The 19,075-nt window shown below is 41.9% G+C and overlaps 1 protein-coding gene across 2 annotated transcripts in view; it reads left to right on the top strand.

The window, feature by feature from the left end:
- MANBA (mannosidase beta) overlaps window positions 1-18,873 on the top strand; it is a 124,544-nt gene extending 105,671 nt beyond the window's left edge. For both annotated transcript variants that reach the window (XM_057502476.1, XM_036879205.2), the window contains 4 exons: window positions 10,330-10,474; window positions 13,362-13,504; window positions 14,341-14,598; window positions 16,979-18,873. In XM_057502476.1, the coding sequence (XP_057358459.1) occupies window positions 10,330-10,474; window positions 13,362-13,504; window positions 14,341-14,598; window positions 16,979-17,203 (771 nt within the window). In that variant the 3' untranslated portion in view covers window positions 17,204-18,873. The remainder of the gene's footprint in view (window positions 1-10,329; window positions 10,475-13,361; window positions 13,505-14,340; window positions 14,599-16,978) is intronic.
- Window positions 18,874-19,075: the final 202 nt, after the last annotated feature.

Raw genomic sequence — 19,075 nt, 5'->3', positions numbered from 1 at the left:
CTTCATCTGTGTCACACAGAGCTCGCTGCTTCGTTTGAGGGGTATTTTTACTAACATGTATGAACTGTTAAGTGACTTCCTCCAGCAGCATGGCCTCTTATTGGCCACTTAGAGAGAAGCTGGTGCTCCTCACAGTCTTTGCTGATCCCTTAGTTTATAGCCCTTTCTAGGGCTTTCATTTATTCTTCACATATTTATCGAGTGTATATTGAGGACAAGATGCTGGGGGATGTCCTTGAGAGAGTCATATTCTTTTGGCATCCATTTCTTCTCCCCACATTGCAAGTAATTTGATCATAAGAACTAAGAAAAAAAAAGGCAGGCTATGCTGTAGGCCCAGGTGTTGATGACACCTTTTACCGTGGACTAGTTACTTGTTTGTAAGCAGCGCTGAGATGTGATAGAAGACCAGGCTATGCAGAGCTTTTAAGATGGGAATAGGATGAGTAAAGGAGGGAAGTGAAGATAAGATTATTAGCATAGTATATTATATACTAGTATACTATATTTATATGCACCATGTGATTTAGCAGCCAGGCACACAATCAGTATTCTTGGGGTGTCTGCTAAATGCCTGCCCCTGGACCATAAGGTGCTTTGTATACCTTCTCATGCAAGTCTAACAACACCTCCTGACCTCTGTGTTACTGTTTCCATTCTTTACATGAGGAAACAGATGCTCAGGAAGGTTAAATATTTAACCTAAGTTCTCAGGGCAATAAAGGGAGAAGGTTTCTGATTTTTAAGCTATAACATTATATCCTTTCACAATTGAGATGAAGGAAATTCTACAACTACTGTGGTGTTTGGGTGAATTGTAATATTAATTGTCAGCAGACATCAGAACATCAGGAAGCAGTCATCAAAAATTTGGCACATTAAAAAGGCCTAATTGAAAGAATAGAGAAAAATCAATAAAACCAAAAGTTAGTTCTTTGTAAAGATCAACAAAATTGAAAAACCTTTAGCTAGACTGGCCAGCAAAAAAAGAGAGAAGACTCAAATTAACTAAAATCAGGAATGAAAGGAAGCACTACTATTGACCTTATGGAAATAGAAAGGGTTATAAGGGAATACGGTGAATGACTGTATGACAACAGGTCATATGGCCTAGAAGAATGGACAAATGCCTAGAGGGAACAAACTATGAAAACTGATTTAAGAAATAATGGAAAATCTGAGTAGACCTATAACAACTAAAGAGATTGAGGTAGTAATAAAAAACGTTTCCTCTACAAAGATGGCTTCACTAGTGAATTCTAAAAACTCCTATAAGGAAAAATTAACACCAATCCTTTACAAACTCTTAGAAAAAATAGAAGAGGAGAAAACACTTCTTAACATTCTGTAAAATCTTCATTATCCTGATACTAAAATCAGAGAAAGACATACCAAGAAAAGCAAACAATAGACCAATGTCCCTTATGAATATAGACAGAATAAAATCTTCAACAAAATACTAACAATCCAAAACCAGTAGCATATAAAAATGTTTATACACTATGGTCCAGTGGAACTTTTCCCAGAAATGTAAGATTGGTTCAACAAATGAAAAGTAATCAATGTAATAAACCATATTAATAAAGGAAAAAATAACCACACAATCATCTCAATAATGAAGAAAAAGCATTAAACAAAGTCCAACACCCTTTCATAATAAAATCATTCAACAAACTAGGAATAGAAGGGAGTTGCTTCAACCTGATCAAGGGCATCTATGAAGAACCTATAGCTAATAACTTATTTAATGGTGAAAGACAGAAAGCTTTTCCCCAAGATCAGGAACAAGACAAGGATGCCTGCTGTTGCCCCTTCTATTCAACATTGTACTGGAGATTCTAGGCAGGACAATTAGGCAAGCAAATAAAAGGCATCCAGGTTGGAAGGAAGGGGTAAAACTATCTCTGTTTGCAGATGACATGATCTTACATGTAGAAAACCATAAAAAGTCTACCTAAAAACCTATTAGTGCTAATAAACAAATTCAACAAATTTGGAGGCTATAAGATACACAAAGCAGTTGCATTTTTTTCCTTATTAAAGTATTGTTGATATACAATCTTATACTGGTTTCAAATATACAACATGGTGGTTCAAGAGTTACCCATCTTATTAAATCCTCACCCTCTCTAGTGCGGTTACTATCTATCAATGTAGTAGGATATTACAGTCATTGACTATATTCTCCACACTGTACTACTGTCCCTGTGACCAAATTATATTGTGATTGTGAATTATTTGCTCCTTTATCCCCTTCACCTTCCTCCCTAACCAGCCTCACTCCCTCCCCCATGATAACCACCAGTCATTTCTCAGTGTCGATGAGTCTACTGCTGTTTTGTTCTTTCTGTTTTAAAGCAGTTGCAATTTGAAATCAAATTAAGTAAACAATACCATTTACAATAGTAAGTATCAAAAAGAATAAAATATTTTAGAATATATTTAACCAAAGAGATGCAAGAATTGTACACTGAAAACTGCAAAGCATTGTTGAAGGAAATTAAAGAAATGGAAAGACATCCTGTGTTCCTGGATTGGAAGATGTTCTAACTTTAAGATGGTAGTGCTCCCTAAATTGATCTACAGATTCAGCACAATCTCTAAATTGATCTACAGATTCAACACAATCAAAATTCTTACTACTGTTTTTTGGGAAATGGGCAAAGTGACCCTAATCATATGGAAATGCAAGGCACTCAGAATGGTCAAAACAATCTTGAAACAAATTTGGAAGACTCACACTTCTGCTTTGAAAACTTACTACAGAGCTACAGCAGTCAAGATAGGGTGGTACACACATAAGGCCAGACATATAGATTGAATATAGATTGACTGAATAGAATTGAGAGTCCAGAAATAAACACATGCATCTGTGGTGAATTATTTCCTACAGGAGTGCTAAGACAATAAAACGGAGAATAGTGTTTTGAGCAAATGATGCTGGAACAATTGATTATATCCACAAGTGAAAGAATGAATTTGGATTATATACCTCATACCATATACAAAAATTTACTTAAATTAGGTCAAAGATACAAATGCAAGAACTAAAACTAAAACTCTTAGAAGGAAACATGGGTGTAAGTCTAGTGAATTTTGATTAGTCAACAGTTTCTTAGATAGGACACCTAAAGCACAAGCAACCTAATAAAAAAATAGATAAATAAATGGGACTTCATCAAAATTAAAGACTTGTGTGTGTCTAAGGACACTATCACAAAAGTGAAAAGAAAATCTACAGAATGGGAGAAAAGACTTGTAAGTCACATATCTAATAAGGATTTAATGCCCAGTATATATAAAAAGTTCTCACAACTCAATACCATTATTGGTAAAGACAACTCAGTTAAAAAAATGGGTATAAGATTTGAATAAACATTTCTCCAAAGAAAAGGACAAATAAGTACATGAAAAGATGCTTGACTTCATTAATCATTAGAGAAATGCAAATCCAAACCACAATTAGATACCACTCACACTGATTGGGATATCTAGAATAAAAAAAGAAGATAAATATTGGCAAGTGTTTGTTTTAGTCAAGGTTCTCCAGGCAGAACCAATATGATGGATGGGTGGATGGATGGATAGATGAAGATTTATCACAGAAATTGGATCACATATTTATGGAGGCTGAGAAGTCCTACAGCCTGCCATCTGTAAGGTGCACAGCTGGATAGCCAGTGGTGTAATTCAGTTCGAGTCTGAAGGCTTGAGAACTGAGGGGCACCGGTGTTTTAAGTCCTGGGGCCTAAAGGCCCAAGAACCAGAAGTTCCAATGTCTAAAGTCAGGTCAAGATGTACATCCCAGCTCAAAGAGAGAGAGGGGCAAGGGAAACAAAATAAGAAATGAACAAGTGGGACTACGTCAAACTAAAATGCTTCTGTACAGCAAAGGACACCATTAGCAGAACAAAAAATCATCCTATAATATGGGAGAATGTATTCATATACTACTTACCCGATAAGGGGTTAATATCCAAAATATATAAAAAGCTCAAATGCCTCTACACCAAAAAAACAAATAACCCAATTAAAAGATGGCCAGAGGACCTGAACAGACATTTCTCCAAAGAAGAAATACAGATAGCCAACAGGCACATGAAAAGATGCCCCACATTGCTAATTATCAGGGAAATATAAATGAAAACCACAATGATATATCACCTCACACTTGTTAGAATGGCTACTACCCAAAAGACAAAAAATAACAAGCATTGGTGAGGATGTGGAGAAATGGGAACCCTCCTACACTGTTGGTGGGAATGTCAGTTGATGCAGACACTGTGGAAAGCAGTATAGAGGTTTCTCAAAAAACTAAAAATAGAAATACCATTCAACCCAGTAATTCCACTTCTGAGAATTTACCCCAAGAAAACAAAATCCCTGATTCAAAAAGATATATGCACCCCTATGTTTATAACTGCATTATTTACAATAACCAAAATATAGAAGCAACCTAAGTGTCCATAAACAGATGAATAGATAAAGGAGATGTGGCACATATACACAATGGAATATTATTCATCCATGAAAAGAAAATAAATCCTGTCATTTGCAATAACATGGATGGATCTAGAGGGTATTATACTCAGTGAAATAATTGGCGGAGAAAGACCAATATCATGTGATTTATCTTATTTGTGGAATATAAAAACAAAGCAAAACAGAATGAACGAAACAGCAGTAGACTCATAGACACTGTGAAGTGACTAGTGATTGCCATGGGGGAGGGGTTAGGGTGGATCGGTGGGAAGAGTGAGGGGGATTAAGGGGCACAATAATTTGCAATCCCAATATAGGTTGATCACAGGGATGGTAGTACAGCACAGAGAAGACAATTAATAATTCTGTAGCATCTTTCTACATTGATAGACAGTAACCACACTAGAGGGGGTGAGGATACAATAATATGGGGCAACTGTTGAACCACTGTGTTGTATAGTTGAAACCCGTGTAAGATTGTATATCAACAATACTTCAATGAAAAAGAAAAGAAAATTTGCTTTTTCCTGTGCCTTTTTGTTCTATTCAGGCCCTCATTGGATTATGCCCCCTGGCATTGGTGCAGGTGGATCTTTTTAATCTACTCACTCACCAGAAACATCCTCACAGACGTAGCCAGAAGGAATGTTTTGCCAGCTGTTTGGGCATCCCTTAGCCCCAACAAGTTCATAGCACAAAGTCAGCCATCACAGTAAGGGTTTGGAGAGATTGGAACTCTGTATGTTGCTGGTGAAAATGTAAAATGGTAACAGTTGCTGTGGGAAAGCTTGTTAGTTTCTCAGTAAGTTAAACATGGGGTTACCATAGGACCGACCCAGTGATTCAGCTCTTAGGTATAGATCCAGGAAAATTGAAAACATTTGTTCACACAAAAATGTGTGCACAATGTTCACAGCAGCATTTTTCATAATGGCCAAAAGGTTAAAACAATCCAAATGTCTATCAACTGATGAGTGGATAGACAAAATGTGGCATGGCCATCCAATGAAATATCACTGAGCAATAAAAAGGAGGAAAATACTGAGATGTGCTGTAACATGGATGAACTTTAAAAGCATGCTAAGTGAAGAAAGCCAGTCACAAAGGCCACACATTGTAATATTCCACTCATATGAAGTGTCCAGAATAGGCAAATCCATAGAGACCAAGTAGGTTAGTGGTTTCTAGATGCAGAGGAGAGGGGAAAAGGAAAATTGACTGTTAACCAGTAGTGTTTCTTTTTGGGGTGATGAAAATATTCTGGAATTAGGTAGTGGTGAGCGTTGCACAACCTGTGATTGTGCTAAAAACTAATGAGTTGTGAACTCTAAAAGGGTGAGTTGTATGGTGTGAAACATGGCTTTACGTGAAGACTCATATTGTCAGGATAATTTTAAGTGAATGCAGTATATAAACCACATTCTGTCAGGAGAACATAAGTCACACGGCTACTTCTAGTTCCAAGGCAGGGTGTGTGATTCTGGAGCATGTAGCCCAGCCACACCTCTGTCTCTCTGGAGGACAGGGATAATAGGTGTTTGCAGACAGCTAGCAACCTCCTTCACAGTGGCAGAGCTGGAATTGGAACCTGGGTCTTGGTGTCCTGCTCCAAGATCTTCTTACCATACCATCTGTTTCTCTAAGGGGACTGATTTCATGAGTGTAATCAAGCAAGCTGCTGAAAATAGGCATGTTTTTGAAACTAAAATAAGATTTGTCTGCTAACAGTGGGACTGAGTAACCTAGGAAATGACTAACCATTTATGCTTCTTACATGTAAAGATTGCCCTCTTTCAGAAAGGTGCATGGGTTAGAAATAAAGGTACAATTTTTAAAGGGAAAGGGACAGTTCGGGAGATTTTCCAGGGAACTAGGATTGCACAATATCCCGTTAAGAAGGACAGAGGGCAGTGGTTGCCTGCGTTTTCATGAACAATGGTGTCATTCATTAGCTTTGATTGGCTCCCCCTGGTTTGGGTAAACCCATATCTGTGTTACTGGCATGGCTCCATCTGTCTGTGGTGTGTACTGCACAGTGCTAGAGCCCCAAGCGCTCAAGAGTCTTGGTTATTCGCCTTCATACCAAGTTTAGGTATGATAGGCTACTAGTTGGAGCTTACCTAGTGCTCTTCTCCTTCCCAGCAAGGGGTAGGAGCCCCGCTTGCATTAAAAAAATTTTGAAGTTTAAAAATTCTAGAGGATTATTAATATTTACCTATTAAGCTAGAAAAGATAAATTACAGCAAGGAGATTGTTAGAATAGATACACAGAAATAATTATATCTTGCAGGTAGTTCTGAAAATTGGAATAGTTTTGGGGCTGAAAATTCAAATGTTTGTAGGGGCCAGGAAGATAATTTAAATGGGAGAGAGGATGATTATTGGAAATTGTGGCAAATTGGAGTGTACAGGCCCTGACTTAAGGCATTAAACAACAATATCACATCAGGAAGCAAAAAACACCTGCTATGTAGGCCAATTAAAACCTGTGTGGGGCTGAGTTGAGCTTGGAGGCTATCAGTTTATGGCAGCCTCTTGACTGGAATATAATACAGCAATGTGCAACAGGGACTTTAGAATTTTTCATATATTACTATCAAAAGAGACAACACAAGAAGTGAAGAAATTAATTTGAACATAAAATGTTCTTAGCTCTTGTTATTTAAAGAAAAAAACTGGAAAACCTTCGGATGCCTAGTAATTGGAGAATAATCAAACTGTGATAGAATTATGTAGCCATTTGAAGCACAGAGGTGTGTAGAAAGTGCCAGCACATGGAAATGTACATATGTGAAAAGGAGAGTAGAATACAAAGGTAAATGTGTATGTCAAATGTTACAACATATATGTCCCTACAACCAAGCTAACATTGGAACAGGTTTAACAAAGATGGGAAAAGAATTTGGAGCAATAAAATTTGACACATCATACTTTTTTTCCCCTGAAAAGAAGTTTAAATTCACTGGGGAAAAAAAAGAAAATGCGGTCACCTTTACCAAGGCCATCAGTAAAATACTTAGTTGTCCTTTGGATTAGATCTAACTATGCACGAGCCTGACTGTTTTACTGGGCTAGGGCTTGGTCCTAGAAAGCTTCTTTTTTGCCTAAAGAGATGACTTAAGTTCCCGTGCTGGTAGGCACTGACATTTCATTCCCACCTCAGAATTCTATGTTTTACTGTTTTCCTGTCCACCCTACTTTGCACATCTGATCCAAGGGAAGTGATTCCAGTGCACACTTATTGAGTGATGCCCCTCCTTCCATACCGCTCCTGAGTCTGTGCAGAGCCAGGTTCCTGGAGGTAAAGCGGGGTGTCGTAGGGCTCTCTCCCTTTTCAATATATCCGGAGCGGCCCCCACTTTGGGAATGCATCAGGGCCTGGCAGTTCCAGAACTGTGGGCCGGCACTGAAAGTGGAGTCCACGGTGGCTGTTCTTTGCTGCCTGCGCCTGGCCTGTGCGGGCTGGGCCGGCAGCTTCTGGGAGGTCTGCTGGCTGGAATCCCGCTCCTCCCAGCATTAGTCGTCGCTCTGGTGACGACTTCCTCAGTTTCTCCTCTGGTGATTGTCTCACACCCAGTCCATCAGGCAGTGGCTGCTTTCCCAGGAATCTCAGAAGGCGAAGGGAGGCTTCTTGGCACTGGGCCTCGGGTTTGTGCTGCAGGGGTGGGGACTGTGGCTGGCTTGATTTTGTACCCATTATAGGCCAGTTTTAGCTTGGTTGGTGGGGGCGTTGTTTGGAGGCTCAGGGTCATTTAAATGAGTTTGGATATTTTCAGATCTTTTAAACAAATGTAAAAGGTTACTTTCTATACCGACATGAGGTAAAAACCTCTAGTGCTTTCAAGTGGGCATGGATTGATACTTGGTGCTGTCACTGCATCAGTTTCTCCTGAAACAGATTTCAGTATTTCTTGGATGCCTCATCTTCACTGAACTTTTTGGAAATTGCTCCACAACATTGATTTTGTAGAATAACTCAACAAATATGTGAACACTTATTCCAGGGATTAATTTCTCTGTGCTAGTTATCCATGCCTAGAAGTAGAAAAATCTCTGTTCTTCAGTTTGTACAGACTGGTATATTTACAAAAGAACTTGGCTAAAGATCCAGAGTCTAATTGCAGATTAGCTTGACTGGCATAAATGAGAACTCTTAGGTCTGTTTCTCTGTCATTCCCCTGACTTAGCATCAGACTAACATACTCAGATTGTGTCCTGTGGTCCTGTTGAGTTGGCACCATTGCTGTTCTGTTTGTGAGATTCTTCCTTTCTTCAGAGAGCATTGACCTGCTATCATGGCTGTGGTCCCAGTGGTCTGGTTCCTGAATGAGAAGGGCATTTCCTTATCTGTTCACAGCTGGTTTATCTCTTGCCTGGAAGATTTTCATAGCTTTCTAAAGGGTTTCCTTAAGTCCCCTCTGACCCCCTGCAATCCTTTCTCTTTCCAGTAGTCAGTCTTTTACACTTCCCCCTTTAGCTTCCAGGCTTTCTGTGACTTCCAGTTGCCTTTAGGATGCACCCCAAAACCTGTCCAGGCCTTGCCCCTGCATCTCACCAGCCTCCTGTCCGTTGCTCCCAGCTTTCTGTGCTCAGGCTGCCTTGGCCTCTTTTGGCTCTGCGCATGTGCAGCCTCTTCTCTCCACATGTGTCCTCTCTGGCTGCAGGGTTCTGCCCTCTATTTCTCTTTCCTCTTCCTTGAGGCCGATCTCACCCCTTGGCTGGGTCCATGTCCCCTGCCTCTGATTAAGGCCTCTTTCCTGTACGAGGTGATAAACTCCAGGGGTGTGTGTCGGATCTTCTTTGCTGAGAGAATTACTAGCATGTAACACATACTGTAGGTACTTTATTGAATGGCCATTTCTTCTTGCTTTACCCCTCTGGAATTTTATGGCTCTGCCTCATGTAAGTTGTGACTCTACCTGTGATTTCCTCACTAGCCAGCCTACCTCTATCTAAGCTTTTCCAGCTTCATAGGAAGGCACCTGGCTTTAGTCTTCTAGTGGCCACATATGCATCCTTCTTTGTCTTCCTCTGAAAATCCAGGCTGTCCTCCAAGGCCAACCTTTTTCTCTGAGCAATCATTGCAGCCTGACCATCTCTCCAGGTTCTCCATGGTGAACTCTTCTAATAAGCCTGATGACTTCTCACTCACGGACTTCTTCTACCACTCCAAGCCAAGAGCACATGATACCCAGTGTCAGAAGCAGCAGCAATAAGAGACTGATTTTTCAGGAATGATGACAGTAATTAAGGATCCTGCATGAAGTGCTTTAGCGCCTCTTAAAAAGAACTAAATTTGCTTGTCTCATTGTTGCAATTTGCCATCTGTTCTGCTATAATGAAGGAATTGCATTCATAAGAAATTTTACTTTATCAACAGTCATGATGTAAAAACAATGCATGATTAGAAAGAAGGTTTAGGAATTGGACAGTATCAGATTCAAAGTAAAGTTATTTTTCCTATAGAATTTTTTTCTAATAAAAATAAAAAAAATAGCTGAAAATGTGTTAGTAAAATGTATCACTGCAAAAAAATTAGTGTTTGACTAGTGGAATTTGCTCTGGGATTGTCTTGGTTTTCCGTCAGTGCCTGCACTGTCATTAGCAAAGAACCTTTTCCAGCACCCTTATTTTCTCTATTACCTATTGTTATAGTAAATCAAGCACCAAGACTGCCAGACAAACCAGCTGTTATAGACAGCAGCTTAATGGTATATGTAATACTGGCCAACTTCCCTAATTTATCCAATTTGCTTTAAAAAAAACCTGAAACCTGTGATTTTCTCAGATCTCAATGGCCTTCATCAAACAATAATACCTGTGTCTTAATGTTTTTCCCTGAATCAGGTGATGCAGGCCCAGTGTGTCAAAACAGAGACTGAATTTTACCGCCGCAGTCGCAGCGAGGTCGTGGAGGGAGAGGGGCACACCATGGGGGCACTTTATTGGCAGCTGAATGACATCTGGCAGGCTCCCTCCTGGGCTTCTCTAGGTAAGTGCTGCCACATTCTTCACGTGAGTGAGCAGAAGCAGTGGTGTGGGGTGAGGTGCTGGGAGAGTGCAGAGCCCAGGGCTCAGGCTGACCCGGCAGAGCTCCCACGGAGGTAGCCGGTGTGTGACCTGTGGCCACACCACCCACCTTCACAGTCCTTCCAGGCCCTTAGTGGCGGCCTTGCTGTGAGTTCTGTGTAGAGTCACTGTAACTACAGGGAGAGGAAATCCCAGGGCAAAATACCTCCAGAACCAAAAGCAGTCAAAGGGAGAAATAAAGTTTAAAACCCGTTTATTGCCTGAAAACTGCAGTCTGGGCCATCTCCCTTTCTTGCTCAGGCAGAAGCAAAACCAGCCCTCCCCATCACCTCTCAGGTTCAGATAAGCCCTCTGTTGCCCAGGTAATTACCCACTGATATGGAGATGGACAACTTCTGGCTCTCCACCCCTGAGGAACACCTTTTGATATGCATATGCACTAAAGCCAGGCGAGATATTCTGGAAATATTACAATTTTATCCACAGACACCAAAGCGGGAATGAAGGGGATAGATTCATGCGCGACAGCCACATGTCTCATAATTATTGCTAGAATTTTGGATTTACTGAAGAAGACTTTCTGGGGCAAAGGGAGCATTTCTTAAGCATCCCTTCTTCTATTTAGTGGAATTCAACCAAGTGGAAGGTTGGCCTAGCTAAGTGTTAAAATGTCTCTTTCCCTGACTCCCCTTCAGGTCAAAGTCACCTTTATTTTACTCTACTTATGTGTTGGGGGAAATGTGGGAGAGTCAGAAATCCAAGGAGGAAGGGTTATCAGTTGAACCAGCTCAAGTAGCCACGGGTCAGATGACTGGCATGGTTCCTGTACTTTGCATTAGTCTGTGTATTTTGGTACATTAAAAAAAATTAAGGGGTAATAATGAATCTTTGGCCTTCACTCGAGGTGGTTGGAAGCAAAACTCAGTTAATAATATAAATGAAAGTTTTGGGTCCCAAATGAGGAAAGCCCATAAAGGAAAAAGGCCGTTTTGCTGGGTGAGGTGCTTGACCTCACAGAGAGTACAAATCCAGATCCCCACATGCTTTGAATAGTGGCAGTCACCTCCTGCAGGGAACTGGAGCTTCATCAACACCAACCAGATAAAAGGGTATTGAATGGGAATCAGGGCTAGACTGTGGGGGAGTCGCCTTTCTGGGATGCTTACAAGTGGACAAAGAGATATTGTTCAGGGACACTTGGCCCCTGACCCTGCTCTCTGTTTGTGGATGAGGTTGTGGGCTTCTGAGGTTGAGCTTGGTACAAGATCTGGGAGAACCAAGGGTGGGTAAACCTGAGTACAAGGGTGGGATGGCACAGCAAGAATTTGAGCTGTAGCGGGACAGTGCCTCCATGGAGGGGTCACCGTTCCTACCTGTGAGAGAAAACAGGTGCCAGGGAGACACTGTGACAACTTAGGCTGTATCTGCTCCTGCTCTGGTCAGCCTCTTAGCTGCTGTTTAATTCTGCTTAATTAGCTCAATAAATCTGATGTTTACAGTGTATGCAGGTCATGGTGGGAGGAGATATGTATCACTTTTAATCAGCTGCACTAAAAGAGATCTATAGCTATGTGGCATCTATAGATTCTTATATTTCTTTTTTTAAAAATTAGTCTCAGTATATATAATTTTACAAATACAGATGTCCACATGGGCGTTTTGCTTGGCTCATAAACTTGGAGAGTTACAGAGCGGATGGTCGAGCCAGAAGTCACAGCATTCCCAGCTGGTTATACAGAGGGAGAGTGTTATGTTGCTCTCTAAACTTTGTCACTGATCAGGAACTAGGGTGTGTGTCAGCGAGACCTCTGCTTGGATTGCCATTCTCCTGAATGTATTCGGTTTTTAGCCTTGGTCGCTGGAACCATGCATTTAAGTCTTATACCACACGTGAGTGTGTAAGTCAACAGGCCTGAGCCTTCTTCCTTATACAAGAAGACTTTCCAAATGTAAGTTCTAGTTCATTTTAGAGATGTAATAGGAAAGGCCTCTCCTCTCCTCCCCACTCATTGTAGTTTTTAAGGGGAAGATACTAAGAGTTGGGATTGAAGTGCTGAGAGTTGATATTTTGCAAAATCTAAACAAATGAGTTCTACCTGAACCTCAGAAGTCCATTCCTCTGTCTCCACAGCTTGCACTGTAAGTTCTGGAAGCACCTTCTCCTTCCCTTCCCTCCCACCACCCCCGGAAGTTGTTCAGTGATGCAGTGCTTTGTGGGGAAGGGTCTTTCTGGAATAGAGACATGTTGAAATAGTTATTAGTTTGTGGGTTTAGCATTCTACACATGCCAACAGGGCAGAGAATGCTACAGGTTGACAGCTCCTAATTGTCTGTGAGGAACTGTCAGTAACTGCCATGGTTTTGCATATGGCTGACTTGCCAGCCATATTTGTGATAGTGTGTGTCTGTCTTGCTCAGAGGATTTTGTGCTATGGCAAAAGGAGACTTTGAGTTCCAAGTAGCTCTTCTAAGTATTTGTGAGAGGTGTTCCCTGACGTGCCACTGGTCTCCTTCATGAGTACATAGTGGGAAAAGGAACATTGGTGCATTGAGCTCCTGGAAGCAGAACTGTGTTTGAGAAAGGGCTAGCTGGGAGTCTAGCCTGGGCTCAGTGTGCTGCCGGTGGCATGTTTGACTTAACAGTGTGAGCCAACGTTTCCTTATGTGCACGGTGCGAAGTCAGTGCTGCCCCACCTGGATGTGAGGCTGCATGAGGTCCCGTCGGACAGGCTCCTCGCGCTCAGCAGACGTGGCCCCTGCGCCGTGGCGGATCCTTACAGATGGGCCACGTGCACATGATTCTGACTGCTTGGCCCTGCCCAGCTCCTAACTTCCCTGACTGTTTTTAGAGTATGGAGGAAAGTGGAAAATGCTTCATTACTTTGCTCGGCATTTCTTCGCACCTCTTTTGCCAGTGGGCTTTGAGAACGAAGATGTGTTCTTCATTTACGGTGTGTCAGACCTTCACCAGGACTGTAAGGTGATGCTCACAGTAAGTTGCTTGAATTTTTTCCTAAGATGGAGAATTTTAGATGATTTCTTTAGTTACTTCATTATATTTCTTTTGGGGAAAAAATTTATATCAATGTTTCTAGTGCTTGTAGCAGAAAATGGGCTGTCCTTTGAGTCAGAATACTTGTATGTATTTAGGGTAAAACTCTGCCATTTATTCTATGACCTTAAGCCTTAATGTCTTGGTGATTCAGTTTCCCCATCTGTAAAATGATCTATCAACCTAATCTTCTTAAAGGATTCCAGTAGGTAGTGAATAAAATAATCAGGTGAAAGTAAATTATAAATTGTAAAAGGTCACAAATGTAAGGTTATACAATCATGGGAAACTGGAAATAGCCTAAACATTATGAAAAGAAATCCTTAAAAACGGTGTGTTGAAGTGGAAATCAGTAAAATTATTGGGAATATATGTGGGAAAATAATCTTGGAATTAAAATAGTGCTAGGAGAGGGTAAAAACTCAAAGAAGTTTGGATGGCTACTGTTTGGAGGACACTGAAAATAAATCATGCTCATGGCACAATTACAGTGCCCAGGTATTGTGTCTTCCAGGGATCACTGTATTCAGTCCTTCCAACAGCCTGTAAAGTTAGTGTTGTTATCCTCACTATATATGAAGAAACGGAGACATTGAGAAGTTGAGAAACTTGCTCAGTTACAAAGCTAGTACTTAATGGGGCTGGCTTTAAACCCTGGTTTCATTGTCTCTTGATCAGTTATGCTGTTCAGACTTTCATCTGTTACTACTACTGTTCTTCTGTAAAAAGCCCAGTCACCCAGAACGTTTGTTTTTGCTCTGTCTGTGTCCTTTCAGGTGAGAGTCCACGCATGGAGGTCCCTGGAGCCTTTGTGCTCTCACAGGACTGAGCGTTTTGTGATGAAAGCTGGGGAGGCTGTTCTCCTCTATGAGGAGCCGGTACCCAAATTGTTGAGGAGATGTGGACCTTGTACACGGCAAAGCTGTGTGGTTTCCTTTTACCTTTCAACTGACAGCAAACCTGTGAGCTCAGCCAACCATCACTTCCTGTCCTCCCTGCGGAGCGCCGAGGGGCTGCGCAAGGCACATATCACCGTAAGCCCGGGCTGGGGGGTCAGCCTGGTCTTGAGAAGCTGGCCTGCCTCTGGCACAGCAGCACAGCGTAGTGGACCCTGCTTTTTGCAGAGCTTCCTCGTGGTACTGGGTTTACGGGGACCTGAGGAGGATCGGACCCTTTCTCACTAGAAGCAAAGACCAAATGTTTTTTACCTTTAGTTGAACATTTATCAGACTTTCCGGTTCCTGCTGCTCCTGCTGCTCCTGCTGTCCCGTAGTCCTCCCTGTGGGGCTGGCGGGATGGAGGGAGAGGCAGCCGGAGTCCTCGCACCGCGGACGGCCCCTCCAGAGGCCCCGGGCTCTGTGCTGGGTGCTTCGCTGCATCAGCGCTGGGGTATCACCTTCGGGTTTACATGTGAGCAAACTAGTTTGAGGGGGTGAGGATGGGCCTGAGGTACTGTAGCCAGGAAGCGTCCAAGCCCAGGAGGAGTATTCTGAGTTTTTTAGTAGTTTATTAATTTTTAAAATTTTCACTCCATTCTCTTTGATTTATGGCTTTGAAGTAGCTTAATCACCAAATCTCTTTATAATTGCCAAGAAAAATATGAGATGATCAGGATGTGTTGTTATAAAAATTGTGCAGCTGGAGAATTTGGAATCTGTCTAGTTGGTTGAAAACCTTTCCTTTTCTCATTCCCAAAACATTGTGATTGAAAATATTTTTCTAGAAAATTTCATTCTTTATTTTTACTGAATTTTATTTTACACTTTTACATCACTGAGAAGGCTTGAGAGAAGTTTTTGCATTTAATTTAGAAATAACCATATAAAAACTCAGTCCTTGAATTGAAAACATCTTCCTTACCAATTAATGAAATGTTCACCTAATGAAATCTAAGTTGTTTGTAACAATTGTAAAGGTTGTAATGTAGAACAGATATGAAGGAAATATTTACATAACTTCTTCCCAGAAAAAAAAATAATCTATGTGTTGAAGAGATTTGTGGTCTCCAGACTTAGGATCTGAAATCTTTTTCTCTTTCCTTAGCTCATCCTTCATTGCCGCGGGACAGTGAGGGTGGGAGAGAAGTAGGACTTGTTTCTTTGTGCTACCTCGGGTGGATTTCAATGGGACTTGCCCTTCCTAAAGGGGTATAACAGTAACAGTAATAATAATTAACATGAATGGCAGGCTAAATATAGGCTAGTCACCTGGGTGTATGTGTTCTACCCGTAGGGGGTGCTGAGAACTTGTTTTTCTGGCTCCCTGAAGTGAGGCTGTAAGCTTGAACCCCAGGCTCTGCACCACATGTACCGAGAGGAGATTTCCAGTTGAAAGAGGGTGCCAAGAGCGAACAGGCACCGGGGTCCCATCTGGCCTTGACCTTGGCCTTGGTCCTGGCCCCGCAGTAGCTGAGGCCTCTCTGGTGGCTGTTTGAACTAACTGTGTGCCTGTGACCATGTTAGGGTCTTCACTGCAGCAGCCGGGTGGCATGATTTGGGAATGTGACATCTGGCTTTAAGCCTGAATCTCACACCCCTTGACAGCTACCTCATACACTTTATTAAGTTTCTTTTCTATTTCTTCCAAAGTAAGTTTTCTTATTTATAACTCAGAACCCTGCATGAAGTTTAAGGCTAAAATTTCATACAGTAAAATTTTCCCTTTGAAATTCTTTATGTCACACGTAATGCATAGTGTCACTCCTGTGGCATGGCATGCCTGCATCCTGAGGAGTCATGTTTCATGACAAATGCCCTGCTTTGAATACCAGGTCCCACCCAGCTGCACCCTCACACAGACCCCCACCCCTAGGGCGCAGCCCAGTGTCACTCTGACATGCACTAGTCCACTAATTAATGACAAGACTTAAGCTGTGCTCTCCCTTGAGAGCACATTCTGTGGGACTTGCACACGTTCAAAGCGCTGCTCGTGGGTTTCACAGGACTGTGCAGTAGGAGAGAGAAGGCCTAACATGGGGAGCTTTTGTAGACGCCTGGCAGGCTGCCGTCTGGATTGCTGGATCTTTTCAGAAAACCAGTTTTGTGGTTGTGCTCTGCAGCTGGCTCCAGATATATCCTGAGAGTCATTTAAACTGCTCAAGCCCTTATGCAAAAATGTTCCTGAGAAAAACTGTAAAAGGTAATAAAGCTTTGAGCTTCCTGTGAAATACTCTCCTTAATGTTTGGAGACTACATATTTCTACACTTTGTGTGAGATTACAGTTTGGTAGTTTTCCACAGCCCTAAATAAATTTCCATGCATTTTTTAGTCTGTGACACAGTGCATGGAATATATGAGCTAAGCAGTTGCAGAACCAAAGCTGTAGAAATGCACTCCTTGTTAGGCCCACGAAATGTTCTGATAGAATAGAGAGCTCTTCCCTCATCTTTCACTTCTTTAATCTTTTTCTTTCAGGCCGTCATTTCTCAGCAAGGTGACACATTTGTTTTTGATCTGGAAACCTCAGATGTTGCTCCCTTTGTCTGGTTGGATGTAGGAAGCATTCCAGGGAGGTTCAGTGACAATGGTTTCCTCATGACTGAGAAGACCCGGACTGTACTGTTTTACCCTTGGAAACCCACCAACACGAGCGAATTGGAGCAGTCTTTTCACGTGACTTCCCTGACCGATATTTCCTGAGGGAATCCAGGTTGTGTTTTAAGTGGACACGGGAATAAAACATTTCGAAGACACCGACTGGAACTGAAGGCCGCCAGAGCCGGGCTGAAGGAGCCAGGAAACACGCTGCTCGCTTCCCTGCCTCTCAGACCAGCCGCTCTGTGGAGCGTGCACAGCGTGTGCCCTCAGGAAAGGCTGTGTGCTCGCAGGCGCCCTCCAGCAGGGCTGTGCCTCGGTGTCCTCCAGCCTGTGCTGGGCCTGCGGTGTCAGCTCTGCCCGTCACAGCCCAGGCACCACACATACCTGCTGGAACCGGGAAAGGAAGCCTATGCGGAGCGCTCTCGGGGAACCGTAGGAACGGGGCCCCTGCGGTCTCTGTAGAACTCAGCGTAGAAGGTTTGTGGGTCCTGTAGGCCTCTCGCTGTTAACATTGACAAGTGCTGAATGATCAAAGTGAATCAGCTTTGTTACTATTTTCAGAGGAAATGGAGGTTCAAATGTCACAATACCAAGAGATTCCTCGGGGCGGGGCATATTGGTGGGGTTGCTGGAAAGCTTTGGGGGATTGATTGTTGCCACTTGGTTACTTTTCAGGTAGATTCCTTTTTCATCGGTGGGTGTTGTTATAAAATACTGCTTTAACTTCTCTGATCAAAGGCGTTAGAGTGATTCTGCTGGGAAAGATAAGCTGTCATTGACACGGACCTCCCCCTGGTGGTTTGGAGACTGCGTGACCTGCCATAAGTTGGCGCCCTACTTATGTGTGAACTTCATCTGGCTCAGTTCAAGGGGCTTTCCAATTCATAGGCTGCTCTTTAGATTCGGACTTGTTGGCCTTGGCAGCAAAGTGGTGTTCCCTCTAGCTTAGGTTTAAATCATTTCATTTATAATGATTGTTTCCACAAAATCATTACTCATTACTGTGTAATAAAATTACGTTGATAATGGAGTTAAATGTTAGGAAGTAGCCAATTTGGGTAAAGGTATATAGGAAATTTTTTTTGTATTGCTTTGCACCTTTTTCTTAAGTGTGAAATTATATAGAAATTTAATTGTTACATAAATTGCATTGACAACTTGATATTTCATCTGTGGCTTATTTAATGATTCCATAAACATTCAGTTGTGTGAGTACTGTGCTGGACATTAATTCCCATTTAGCTCTAACCAAGTTCTTATTATACCTAATAAGCTGGCATAGTTCAAAGAATCTAGGCTAAGGTACTTGAGGGGTTTTCTCTGGGAAGAATCATGTAATTGGTTATGGAATGGACTGACGACAAGTTTGGCTTTAAAATAAAAATTAATTAGGTAATAGTTTTGGTCTGTGAAGCTTTAGGCCATGGTTGAGTGATTAAAAAGAAAAGAAATGCAGACAATCTTGACCTCTCCTTGAGTATCTAAGGGTTTCCCATTTTATGTAAATGTGAATAAAGCCTGGGGCTTAGAGATGTAATTCAGAAGATTCTTACTTGATAAATATTATGTCATTTTCCTGTCAGTGTTGAAAATCCTATTTGTCTAATTATTGCTGGGGGATAGAGGGGCCCACTGTGCTCCATTGAACTAGAGTCTCCGCTCTGCCAGGCACACTGTGAGATGGGTTTTGAAGTTAAGGGCCATAATTTATATCACAGTTCTGCTCTTACTGGCTCAATAACTTTAATCAAGTTATTTAACTTCTGTGTCCAGTTTTCCTGTGGTAAAATGGAAATAATTACACTCGCCTTGTAAGTCTGTTTTGAAGAATAAATAAAAATTTAGGTAAAGGGCCAAGCCCAGTGCTGGAAATTTCTGAGAGCTCTGCGAATGGAAGGCTGACCAGCGTGCAACCCTCTCGTCCTAAAGAGGCGGGGCTTCTAGCAGTTCCGCCACTTTTGGTTGTGTAACCTT

Source organism: Manis pentadactyla, chromosome 5 (genome assembly GCF_030020395.1).
Source record: "Manis pentadactyla isolate mManPen7 chromosome 5, mManPen7.hap1, whole genome shotgun sequence".
NCBI classification, from domain to species: domain Eukaryota; kingdom Metazoa; phylum Chordata; class Mammalia; order Pholidota; family Manidae; genus Manis; species Manis pentadactyla.
Note: the sequence above shows the minus strand (reverse complement) of the source record. Positions and strands in the feature narration are given on the sequence as shown.